The sequence below is a fragment of the Chiloscyllium plagiosum genome, chromosome 15, assembly GCF_004010195.1.
Source record: "Chiloscyllium plagiosum isolate BGI_BamShark_2017 chromosome 15, ASM401019v2, whole genome shotgun sequence".
Classification (NCBI taxonomy): Eukaryota; Metazoa; Chordata; class Chondrichthyes; order Orectolobiformes; family Hemiscylliidae; genus Chiloscyllium; species Chiloscyllium plagiosum.
This window is the reverse complement of record NC_057724.1, coordinates 39,205,998-39,218,866: the sequence shown is the minus strand read 5'-3', so window position 1 is coordinate 39,218,866 and position 12,869 is coordinate 39,205,998. Positions and strand designations below refer to the sequence as shown.

Sequence of the window (12,869 nt, the reverse complement as noted above, 5' to 3'; positions counted from 1 at the left end):
CCAATATACCGACCACTGCAACGGACAGCTGGAACTGACAACCGGAAGCGGCAGATTCAAACCACTACAAATGGCGGAGGAAAGATCACAGAAGCGCTTCACAGGAGGCTCCCAAGCACTGAGGATGTCACCGAGGCAGGGGACGAAATGTCTGCAACACAAATTCCCAGCTCGACGAACAGAACCACAACATTCATACAAATATACAAATTAGCAGAACAAGTACTCAGCTATTTGAGTCTGCTCCACCAGACATTTAAAATGTATTTGGATGGGCATTTGAATAGGAAGAGTTTAGCAAGAGTAGTCTTTAGCAAGTAGTCTGGTCAGTGTGAACAAATTGGACCAAAAGGTTTGTTTCCGTGCTTATGACTCTATGATTCTAATATTGTTCATTGCAATGGGAGGTTACAAACTCTTCAGAGTATGATATTGTTATTGCATAGTATACATTTTAAACATTGAATATTACTGAAAAGAGGGGTACATTGTGACAACATTTAATCTTTCATTCAAGAGGACAAATCCAATGGTGCCAAATTTCAAATAATTACAAAACTGATACGACAGGAGAAAAGGTGGCAGACTGATCGCTAAGTTGACTATAAGTCATCAAGGCACTGCCATGATAAAAACAATGGGGAAATTTAAGCTCTTAGGTAATAGAAAAGATAGTGTCATTTAAGATGTATGATTCATAATATAGATACTGCCATTTATTTTGGAGTTGAGAGTTAAAACAAGTGGCAGGGATTTTGGTCTGAATGTATGAGAGGTTTACTTAACTTGCCTGTGTTTCTGGAGCCATCATTTATTTTTAGAAGTTTGGGAGGGTGTGTTCCTGGGATGACAATGGAACCACTGGAAGACTTTTACAAGCAGAGCAAACATTGAAAAGTATTAGTTCACTTTCAGTTTATAAATGCTCAGGATTTTTTTTTATTTCAAGGAAAGAAACCTAGAGCCTAGAAAGCTTTCATTTTCAGTTTGCAGAAGTCAGACAAATGGAAGTTTCTCCTGAAGAATGGAGATAATTTAGAACAGTTAGGTAACAGGTTACCTCAGTGTACAGCTTTTAGTGTGACAAACAAGTGATAATAAACTCAACCTGAATGTAAATTTACCAACGAAATGAAGAAATCAAATGAGCTCCCTTTCCTCAATTTAGATATGAAGTTGGATAAAAGGTGCTTAATTACTATTTACCCAAAGTCAACATTTACCGGTCAATGTGTACATTGGGATTTCTAAAGTTCCATATGTGAGATCGATCTTTTGGCAACATGGTGAATTGGGCCTTATTCACCTGGCCACCCTGTCAGCTTTATGCTAAAACAGGGCATATCAAATCTATTTTGTGTAATACTGGATACCGTGATCAAATTATCTCGTTAAAGTTTACAAAAACTCATGAAAGGGCATATGTACATCCGCCGTTAGAAACCATTCTGCTTTGGAAACAATTTATTAAATAATTTGTATGGTGCAAGGTAACAGCATAAAAATGGAATTCTGCCCAAGATCATATCAGGTATGATCGAAATGAATGGCAAATTAAGCTCACGGGCCTTACAACTGTTTCTGGCTCAAATTGCTTATGTTCTTACATAGAATCTTTCCTGAAATAAGAAGTCACCATGGAACTGACTGGGGATACAAAAAAGGCTGTTAGCACATTTCCCAAGAAAACTGACAGATGGGAACACCATTATTTGAATTATCACTGAACTATCAGTCTCACAGAGAATTCTTCAAAATAGCTTTAACAATAAAATACTTCAGCAAGATGCCTCAAGAAGATGTCAATGAGTGGCCATGGAGCACCCTGGGGAGTAAGGGTGAAGAACTAATAGTCATGGTCTACATTGGTACCAAAAACACAGAAAAAAAGAATGAAGTCTAACAGTCAGAATCTGGGGATCTCAGTAGAAATTTAGCAAGCAAGACCTTAAAGCTCATAAGTTTAAGATTACTCCCAGTGTCACGCTCAAATCAGTATAGAAATGGATGAATAAGATAGATTCATGTATGGCTGGAAAAATGGTGCAGGAGGAAGGGCATTAGATTCAGGGGTACTAGGACTAGTTCTAAGGAGACAGAGCCTATACAACTAGACAATTTGGACTTCAAAACAACCAGGACTGAGCTCCTTGCAGGCAGTTTTGCTCATGCTATTGGTAAAACTTTAAGCTTCCTCAACAAAAGGATAAGAACCATGTGATAACAACAGAAATGAACACCAAAGTGCATAGTACACTAAGAGAAACAGATAACACTGGAATATCAAAACATTAACAGCTAGAGTCAGAGAAAAGAAAGGAACAAAGTCTAAATCCAGGTATGAATGTGAATGCATAATGTGGGAAGTAAGACTAGGAAAGTTGCAAATCTAGAAATATGATGTTGTGATTATAACAGAGGTCTAGCTCAAGAATTTCACGAAAGATAAAAGAAAAAAAGGAGAGGGTTGACAGTATTGATTAAGGACACCAACACCGTGCAAATGAAGAGGATATTCTCCAGCATTTTTTTTTACAAAGTATTCACTTGTGGGATTTGGGAATCACTGGGTGATCAGCATAAATTGCCTGTTCCTATTTCCTTTGAGAAGGTAGTATGAGCTGCCTTATTGAACCACTGCAGTCCCTGTGCTGTAGGTAGACCCACAGTACTCCGAAGGAGGAAATTCCAGGATTCTAACCCAGCAACAGCAATATAATTCCAAGTCAAGATGGTGACTAGCTAGGAGGAGAACTTGGAGGTGGTGGTTATAGAGTCATAGAGATGTACAGCATGGAAACAGACCCTTCGGTCAATGCCAACCAACTATCCTAAGTTAATCTAGTCTCATTTGCTCATACTTGGCCCATATCTATCTGAACCCTTCCTATTCATATACCCATTAGATGCCTTTTAAATGTTGCAATTGTACCAGTTTCCACCACTTCCTCTGGCAGCTCATTCTGCGTACGCACCACCCTCTGTATGAAAAGGTTGTCCCTAAGGTCCATTTTAAATCTTTCCCCTCTCACCCAAAATCTATGCCCTCTAGTTCTGGACTCCCCCATGTCAGGGAAACAATCTTGTCTATTTATTCTATCCATGCCCCTCATGGTTTTATAAACCTCTGTTCCTATGTATATGGTTTTAGATGGTTGTGTCCATGGGTTTGGAAGGCGCTGTCTGAGGATTCTTCATGCATTTCTGAAGTGCATCTTCTAGACAGTAAACACTGCTGCTACTAAGCATCGGTGGAGGGAGTGGATGCTTATAGATGTGGTGCCAAACAAGGCTGTTTTGTTGTGGGTGGTGTCAAGGTCTTCAGTATGTTGGAGCTGCACTCAACTAGGCAAGTTGTGAGTATTACATTACACTCCTAATTTGTACATTGTAGATGTTGGACAGACTTTGAGGAATCAGGAGGCAAGTTACTCACTGTGGTATTCCTAGCTTCTGTCCTGTTCTTGCAGCCAATGTATTTTTGTGACCTGTCTAGTTGAGCATTTGGTCAATGGTAACCCCAAGGATGCTGGCAGTAGGGGTTTCAATAATAGTAAATGTCAAGGGACAGTGGTTAATTGTCACTTAATGGAGATAGTCATTCACACAATGGTGGCTGGTTTAGATGGCCTTCAACAAAACATGTCTTTTTTCAGCAATACTCAATTTCCATACTCCCAAACAAACATTTTCAGACAAATTTCAGGACTAAATTGTCAGTCATTGACAATATAATGGAAAATCTAGCCCACTGTTTGAAATAATTACACAGAAAACCCACATCTACTTGAAAGGAAAGGGAAAACAAGGGCAATCAATACATTTTAACGAGTCCACAGAAATTTTCCAAATAATTTAACTTTACTCACCTGGACCTCCACCATGCAAGTAACTTCTTCCTCTAGCATCTGCTCTTCCTCCCTTGTTGCTTTCAATTTGAAACCATAATCAAATCCCTCGCCATCCTCTGGCACTCCCAGCATATCATACCAAAGTTGTGCAGGTCCATAGCGCCATTCTGCAACTTTTGGTCTCATGTCCGTTATATTATCAGCATCACCCGTGGATTGAGAGAACTTGGACTCCACAGGAGCCATCATTGTAATCTGATGGTAGTAAGGACAGTTAATGGCAAAATATTTTGCATATAAATAACACATTTTTACTTAAGTATTCATTCATTCAGATGTGTACTGCCCTCAGGCAGGTCCTTGGCTTATTGTCAGGTCATACGCCACCTTGATCCAGTTTCCTGCATACTTCATCAGTAGTTGTTTGACTTGGACATCTGCCCTCAGGACTTAGGTGAGGAGGCAGGTATCTATGTCCATTTCAGCTGGTAACACTCAAATTAGGTGAGAAAATTCAAATAATCAGTACAAGATTCTGAAGCGTGCAACTCATTGTGTTCCATCTCTATTCTTTTAAATCCTCAAGTCTACAGTTGCACCAGGTTTCTCACTGAAGTATCCTTATCTTTTCCAATAAGACCGTAAGATATAGGAGGAGAATCAAACTCCTCAAGTCAGCTCTGCCATTCGATCATGGTTAACATGATTTTCATCCCCATTCTCCTTCTTTCTCCCCATAACCTTTGATCTCCTTACGAATCAAGAACCTATCTATACCTGTCTTAAAAATACTCAGTGGTTTGGCCTCCACAGCCCTCTGCAGCATTCAATTCCACAGAGTCACCACCCTCTAACTGAAGAAATTCCTTTTCATTTCAGTTCCTTCATTCTGATGCTGTGTCCTCCGGTACTAGTCTCTCCAAAAGTGGAAATGACACCTATCACCACCTCTATTCCGTTCAGGCCTCTCAGTATTCTTTAAGTTTCAATTAGATTTTCTATCTCCCCTCCACCTCCCCCCTACACCCCTATCCTTCTAAACACCAAGTACAGAATCCTCAACAGCTCCTCATGTGATAAAAGCCCTTCATCCCCAGGATTATTCTTGTAAACCTCTTCTAGACCCCTTCCAACACTAGCACCTCTTTCCTTTGATATAGAACCCAAACCTGCTCACAATATTCCAAATGCAGTCTGAAGAGAGTCTTGTACAGGACTCAACAGTATATTTCTATTCTCATATTCTAGTCCTCAAACGAATGCCAACGTTGCATTTGCTTTCCTGATAGCCAACTGAACCTCTCTGCTAACCATAAGAGAATCCTGAACTGGGACTCCCAAGAGCCTTTGCACCTCAGATTTCCAAAGGCTTTCCCCATTTAGAAAATAGTCCACACTTCTATTCTTCCTATTAAAATATATAACTTCAAATTTAGGGCGGCATGGTGACTCAGTGGTTAGCACTGCTGCCTCACAGTCCCAATGACCTGGGTTCAATTCTCACCTCAGGCAAATGTCTGTGTGGAATTTGCACATTCTCCCCGTGGCCGCGTGGGTTTCCTCCGGGTGCTCCCGTTTCCTCCCACAGTCCAAAGATGTGCAGGTCAGGTGAATAGACCATGCTAAATTGCCCATAGTGTTAGGTGCATGAGTCAGGGGTAAATTTAGGTTAGGGGAATGAGTGTGGGTGGGTTACTCTTCAGCGAGCCGGAGTGGACTTGTTGGGCCAAATGGCCTGTTTCCACACTGTAGGAATTCTAATTAAAAATTCTAATCAAACTTTCCAAATTGTATTACATCTGCTACTTCTTTGTCTACCTTCTTAGCATGTCCAAATCCTTCTGCAGCCTTCCCACTTCCTCAACATTATCTCCCCCTACACCTATCTTTGTGTCATCTGTAAACTTAGCAACAATGCCCTCAGTTCCATCACCCAAATTGTTCCTGCATAACAGGAATAGTTGTGGTCCCAACACTGACGTTGCAGAATTCCACTAGCCACCAGCTGCCATCCTAAAATAGACCCCTTTAAATCTACTCTCTACCTCTGTCAGTCAGCCAATCCATTATACATACAAATACATTGCCCCGAATACTATCAGCTCTTATTTTAGTTGGCAGTCTCCTGCGCAGCACCTTGTTAAAGGCCCTCTGGATCACATCCACTGACTCACTACTGTCTAACTTGCTTGCTACCTCCTCAAAGAATGCTGACAAATTTCTAAGGCATGACCTCCCCTTTATAAAGCTGTGCTGACTCCACCCTATTTTACCATGCACTTCCAACTACTCCACAATCTCACCCTTAATAATAAACTCTAACATTTCCTTCCTCAGTCTTGTGAATTTAATCTCTATTGCTCCTTTCAGCCTGGCTCATAAGTTTGGATTTTCCGAACTCAGTACTTTTAATGGTCTTAAGGCTAAACCACTCATCATTTGGAGGTCACAGAAAATTCTAGTAGATCTATCTTGCACCAAGCCCGACTGAAAAGTCGCCCTGATCAAAGATCACCCCATCTAAAAATCATCCCATTCTCGCTATTATAATCTGATCTGGCTCCCTGGTGCCTCTTTTGTAATGCACTTTATACTTACATCATCTGGAGTATGTATTTAAGTATTTCAAGCTAGTTAGAAACTGCTAGAACAATGCAATGCCATTAGTGGAACTGAAAACAAAAACTTGTACTGTGCTTTATGATTCATAACATGGTGTCTTTTCCTTTATGCAGCAAAGACATTGCACAAACATACAAGGACCCATAAATTTGTGTTCCTTAGATTCTTGAGTCACTGGATAATACAATTCCATATTTTTTCGTTTCTGTTTTAAATGGATTCTGGGACATTCAAGTGATCTCTGTCTCTCTCACAGAACAGTGAGAAAAAAAGAAAAAGAAAAAAGTCACTGTCTGCGCAGGTATTACAGGTTAAGTATTTTGTTTCCATTTTAATCAGCATGTCAGTTTAAGTATACTAGGCTTGACAGTATGAAGAAGTGAATTCAGACCCTAAAGCGGAGAAAATAGTCTGAGCTGATACATCAATACAGTGCTGAGACAGTTCTGCGTTAATCAATGGTACGTGCCCATTCAGATGCTTGCAAGTGCTACCATGATATTGGTCAAAGAGGAGGTGAGCTCTCTTTCGTAACCTGGCTAACGTTGGCATCTCAACCAAAAATACTGAAGCGCGTCTTATTGTACATTATCTTCCTGTTTTTCTGGTATGCCAGTTACATTTTCCTAATTTACAACACATGTTCAAAAAAGTATAAATTTATAAATTTTACTTTTTCCATTTGTTGTTTAGATTCCAATTATGGGAATTATCAGGTCTACAATGCTGTGATAGCCACTTAAATCTGAGGCATATCATAGGGAGAGATAGGCTGCATAATATGGATCCCTCTGCTTTCACCATAGTGTTGTGTGGGATGCTCTGCAAATAAACATCAGTTTAGTTCAGATTTGTACTCGGGAAGTTGATTATATAATATTACAAACAGTCCCTGGGTTGCAAACAGGTTATATTCTTCAGTCCATTCATAAGTCAATTTGTATGCAAGTTGGAGCACAACGCAGGTCAACATGAAATAGCAGTTCGTAAGTACAGGAAACATTTATATGTCAGATCTTTAAAATTACAAACAAATTCATAAGGGCAAGTGTTCGCAAATCAGGGACACTTGTATATGGTGTAGCTGAACAACATGATAATATTTTTGAAACCTCTGTCCTTCACTCATTTCTCTCCTCCTATACTTGACCCAAGACATACCTCATCATCAGAGAGACATTGTTCAGGTGGTGGCGGCGCAGTATAATGATAGTCCCAGCCAGATTTTTGTTCTTTTGTTTCATCTCCCTCCCCTTCTTGTACAGAAGCCTCAGGTTGAGGTTCCCGATGTTTCTTTTTTCTTTTCCTTCTTGCACTTCGCCAAACCGATGGAATGTTCTTTCCAGGTCCAAAGAGTCGCAAAAAACGTAACACCTAAAAGATAAGGGAATTAAATTAATTAATTATCTGTTGCATCCTTACCAAACCATTACAACCAGATCTCCAAAGAATTGGAGATCAGATAATACCCTCCAAATATATGGCAACATGTCAAAGAAACTGCAAATATTAAAGCAACACAATCTATACCATACCATAATGAATGGTATGCACCAATAACAAACTAAGGGTTTCCAGGAAATTATTAGCTAAAATATTTGACCTACATCATCAACAATAGGCCTTACTTGTGACTTAAGGTGAAAAAAGTAGAAAACAAAGAGCAGCTGAAAGGCCCTGGTCACAGTGATCTGTAAGCCATGGCTTAAAGCACAGCATTTTGTTTATTAATAACAGCAGACTTAAAATACAAATCAGATTTTTAAAGTGCCATTTTTCTACTGAATAGATTATAGCTGTTGCGTCAATGGATTAAAACTCTAAAATATCGAAAGACGTTTTCTTGACTTTTAATTCCATAATGTATTGTTTTTAAAAAGAACTGCTACAGACACCTGCGAATATAAATTCAATGCCTGCCAAAGTCCTATGTGAAACCAAACTTCAATCAGCCGTCAAGAACAAGAATCTCAAAAAGCTGTTCAACTGCCAACATCAACACTAATGGTGCAACCTAATAGTGCCCAAATCATCTTACCTGCTTTTCATAAATAATTTAGCAATTGATCAGCTAATATTTTAATTTAGTTTTGTTTTCTTTTGGGACTCATCTCTTATTTCTAATGTGCTTTTTCTGTGTTACTAATTCTTCTCATACTAAATAATTGAATATCTTCTGTTTTGTTAATTCAAAACAACCTGATTGAATTGGCTCCTTTTAAAACATTAATTAACTTGGGTCTGGGAGAACAGTATCCACAAGAAGGAATCCTTTTCAAACTAACATTGCTGTAACCGACTGAGGGGAATGGATGAGTACATAAGGAAAGCCTGTTCATCGCTCCTCACCCAGTAGTTGAGCATTTTGGGTATCCTGCCTGGGAACCTCACCCAGAACATGATGGTGACATAGCAAAAGCAGATCTCTCATGGCATTAAGCAATATGTTGTTTGATAAGTAACAAAAAATAGTCAGGAACATTGATGGAGATTAAATGAAACCCCATTTTAGTCATATTGTTAGGTTCAAATTGCGGTTATGTTCATTATTTTTAGAAATTGTATATCTGCGACTGTAACAGCCATGTCTCTCTGTAATCTTTATTTTTCGACTGTGGATCAAAATTAGAACAATACTAAATTGAATCAATGGGAGTTGTAAGAAAACAGCTGCAGTTTAAAAAAATCGTGTTTATTGGAGCTATCCACAGCTTGAAAGCAAATGAAGCTAATAGAAACTGTGTCTTCGCAGGTTCAAAGAACAAAGAACAATACAGCATGTGTACAGGCCCTTCGGCCCTCCAAGCCTGCATTGACACATTTTGCCCTTCCATATTAAAACTGCCTCACATCCCTTTATTCCATTCCTATTCATGTATTCGCCCAGATGCTTCTTGAATGCTGCTATTGGGTCTGCTTCCACCACCTCCTCTGGCAGCGCATTCCAGGCACTCACCACCCTGTGTGTGCAAAATTTGCCTCACGTTTCTCTTTTAAACTCCCCCGCACCTTGAACCTACGTCCTCAGGTAATTGACCCCTCCATCCTGGAAAAGGCCTCATCCTTTCCACTCTATCCATGCCATTCACAATCTTATAAACTTCTATCAGGTCGCTCTTCAACCTCCTGTGTTCCAGTGAAACAAACTCAGACTAGCCATCTTTTCTTCATATCTAAAATCCCCATACCAGGCAATATCCTGATAAACTTTACCTGTACCCTCCTCTCCAAAGCATCCACATCCTTCTGGTAGTGTGGTGACCAGAACTATATGCAATATTTCAAGTGTGGCCTAACTAAAGTTCTAGAAAACTGCAGCATCACTTGCCTGTCCTTTTATTCAATGCCTCTTCCAATGAAGGCAAGTACGCCAGAGGCCTCTTTTATTACATTATGTACCTGCACTACCACCTTCAGTGACCTGTGGACATGCACATCCAGATCCCTCTGCATATCAATATTCCTAAGGGTTCTGCCATTCAGTGTATAATTTCCATGTGCACTTGACCTTCCAAAATGTATCACCTCACAGTTGTCTGAATTAAACTTGGTCAGCTATTTTTCTGCTCATGTCTCCACATAACCTATATCCTGTTATATCCTCTGACAATCCTCCTCACTGTCTGCAATTCCATCAATTGTCCACAAACTTACTAACTAGACCACATACATCTTCCTCCAAATCATTTATGTGGACTACGAACAGCAGAGGTCCCATCACTAATCCCTATGAAACACCACTAGTCACAACCCTCCATCCCAAAAAGCATCCTTCCACCGGTACCCTCTGTCTCCTGTGACGAAACCAGTTCTTTATCAATCATGTCAGCTCACCCCTGATATCATGTGACTTAGTAGAAGACTCCAACCACTCCACCCAAGAATTCCTGAAGACCATCAAAGACACTAAGATAGAAGAGCATGAAATAATGGTCTCCTCTGATGTAACAGTCCTGTTAACATCAACCAATATTAACCTGGCCAAGGAAACACTGACTACACTATTAGAGGACTCAAAGACACATACACCAAACACCACTAACTTCATCAGCAAGGACAGTATCATCAAGCTAGTGGACCTTTGCCTAACCACACACTTCACCTTCAACAACAAAACCTAATGACAAACCAACAGAACACCAATGGAATCTCCGATATCAGGGTTCTTAGCAGAGACAGTAATGCAAAAACTCGAACAAACAGCTCTGACAGCCATCCAACCTAAGCTTTGGGTCCGCTACATGGATGACATCTTTGTCACCACTAAACGAAACAAAGTAAAGGAAACCTTCAAGACCATCAATAATACCCTTACTGGCATAAAATTGACTAAAGAGGAGGAAAACAACAACAAACTGCCAGTTCTAGATGTCACAGTAGAGCGAACAGCCAATGGAACTTAAAACCAGCGTCTAACAACACATACAGACCAAATACTGAACTACAGAAGCAATCAGCCCAACATACACAAGCAAAGCTGCATCAGAACATTATTTCAACGAGCCAACACACACTGCAGCACAGAGGAACTACGCAGAGCAGAGGAAAATCACCTATACCATGCATTCAAAAAGAATTAGTTCCACAATGAACACAGTCCACCATTTTCTCAGCGACAAACCGATACAAGCAGACAAAACATGTCCAGAAACCCTAGCCACTCTCCCCTTCATCAAAAACATCTCAGAAATGACTGCCAGACTACTCAGACCCCTTAGCATCATGGTAGCCCACAAACCCACCAACACACTAAAACAGCAGCTAATGAACTAGAAAAAGTCTACACAGACAACAAGCAAACCTAATGTCATTTACAAAATACCGTGCAAGGACTGTAACAAACGCTACATTGGACAAACAGGCAGAAAACTAGCCACCAGGATATATGAACACCAACTAGCCACAAAACAACATGACCCTCTCTCACTAGTATCCTAACATACAGATAAGGAAGGACACCACATCGACTGGGACAATACATCCATCCTAGGACAAGCAAACAAAGACACGCACGAGAATTCCTAGAAGCATGGCATTCCAACCAAAACTCTATCAACAAACACAGAGTTAGACCCCATCTATCACCCCCTGAGAAAAAGAACAGGAAGTGACTTCACCACAGGAAATGACATCACCAACCCAAAGAAACACAAACATATAAATAGAAGGCAGGAATTATCAGCAGTGTTTCACCTGAGGCCCACTGAAGATGTTACCTAGTAGGGTGACGAAACATTTGGAAATGAACCTTCCAGCTCAGCGAGTAAACCTATATCCAGGACTTAGGAGAGCTAGACTGGGGCGTAAAAAAGCTTTCCCTGAAGGGTTAAGGAAAATCTTAAGGCATTCTACATATACATGAGAAACAAGAGAATGGCCAGAGTGAGGGTAGGGCCAATCAGGGATAGTGGAGGGAACGTCACTTGGAGTCAGAAGAGATAGGGAAAGTCCTTAATGAATACTTTGCTTCAGGTATTCACTACTGAGAAGAACCTTGACATTTCTGAGGTTAGCATGAAACAAACTGATATGCTAGAACAGGTTGTTGTTGAGGAGGATGATGTGTTGAAAATTTTGAAAAACGTTAAGGGTAGATAAATCCCCTGGGCCAGATGGGATATACCCTAGGTTTCTAAAGGAAGCGAGGGAAGAGATTGTTGCGTCTTTGGCGATGATCTTTGCGTCCTCACTGTCGACTGGGATAGTACTGAATGACTAGATGTTGGCAAATGTTATTCACTTGTTCAAGAAAGGGAATAGGGATAATCCTGGGAATTACAGACCAATCAGTCTTACGTCAGTGGTGGGCAAAGTACTGGAGAGAATTCCGAGTGACCGGATTTATGATTACTTGGAAAACCATAGTTTGATTAGAGATAGTCAGCATGGCTTTGAGAGGGGCAGGTCATGCCTCACAAATCTTACTGAATTCTTTCAGGATGTGACAAAGCATGTCGATGAAGGTTGTGGGTGAATTGTTAGATTTGTGGCTGCCATTTTGTCACATATTAAAAACCTGAAATCCATTTTGAATCTCATCTTGATGCCTGCTTGCTAAAAGCCTGTATTTCCCATACCCAGCTAAGATGGTTGGCCTTGCAGCTGCACTGATACCTGATAAAATGAATTCTTTCCTTGCATGTGGCTATTCTTCTCTTTGCATGGACCTAATGTATACTAAATCTGCTTATCAGCGACTAACCGACACTGTCCAGACATTATGTGACTGAAGCTAATGACTGCTGAAAATGTGTTGCTGGAAAAGCGCAGCAGGTCAGGCAGCATCCAAGGAGCAGGAGAATCGACGTTTCAGGCATGAGCCCTTCTTCAGGAATGAGGAAAGTGTGTCCAGCAGGCTAAGATAAAAGGTAGAGAGGAGGGACTTGGGGGAGGGGC

General features: G+C 40.4%; 1 protein-coding gene across 4 annotated transcripts in view; it reads right to left on the bottom strand.

Moving 5' to 3' along the window:
• Positions 1-12,869, bottom strand: part of taf1 (TAF1 RNA polymerase II, TATA box binding protein (TBP)-associated factor) — a 176,950-nt gene that overhangs the window by 126,588 nt on the left and 37,493 nt on the right. For all 4 annotated transcript variants that reach the window (XM_043704745.1, XM_043704744.1, XM_043704746.1 and 1 more), the window contains exons 7-8: positions 7,635-7,847; positions 3,870-4,106 (exon numbers count right to left, since the gene is read on the bottom strand). In XM_043704745.1, coding sequence (XP_043560680.1) covers positions 3,870-4,106; positions 7,635-7,847 — 450 coding nt within the window. The remainder of the gene's footprint in view (positions 1-3,869; positions 4,107-7,634; positions 7,848-12,869) is intronic.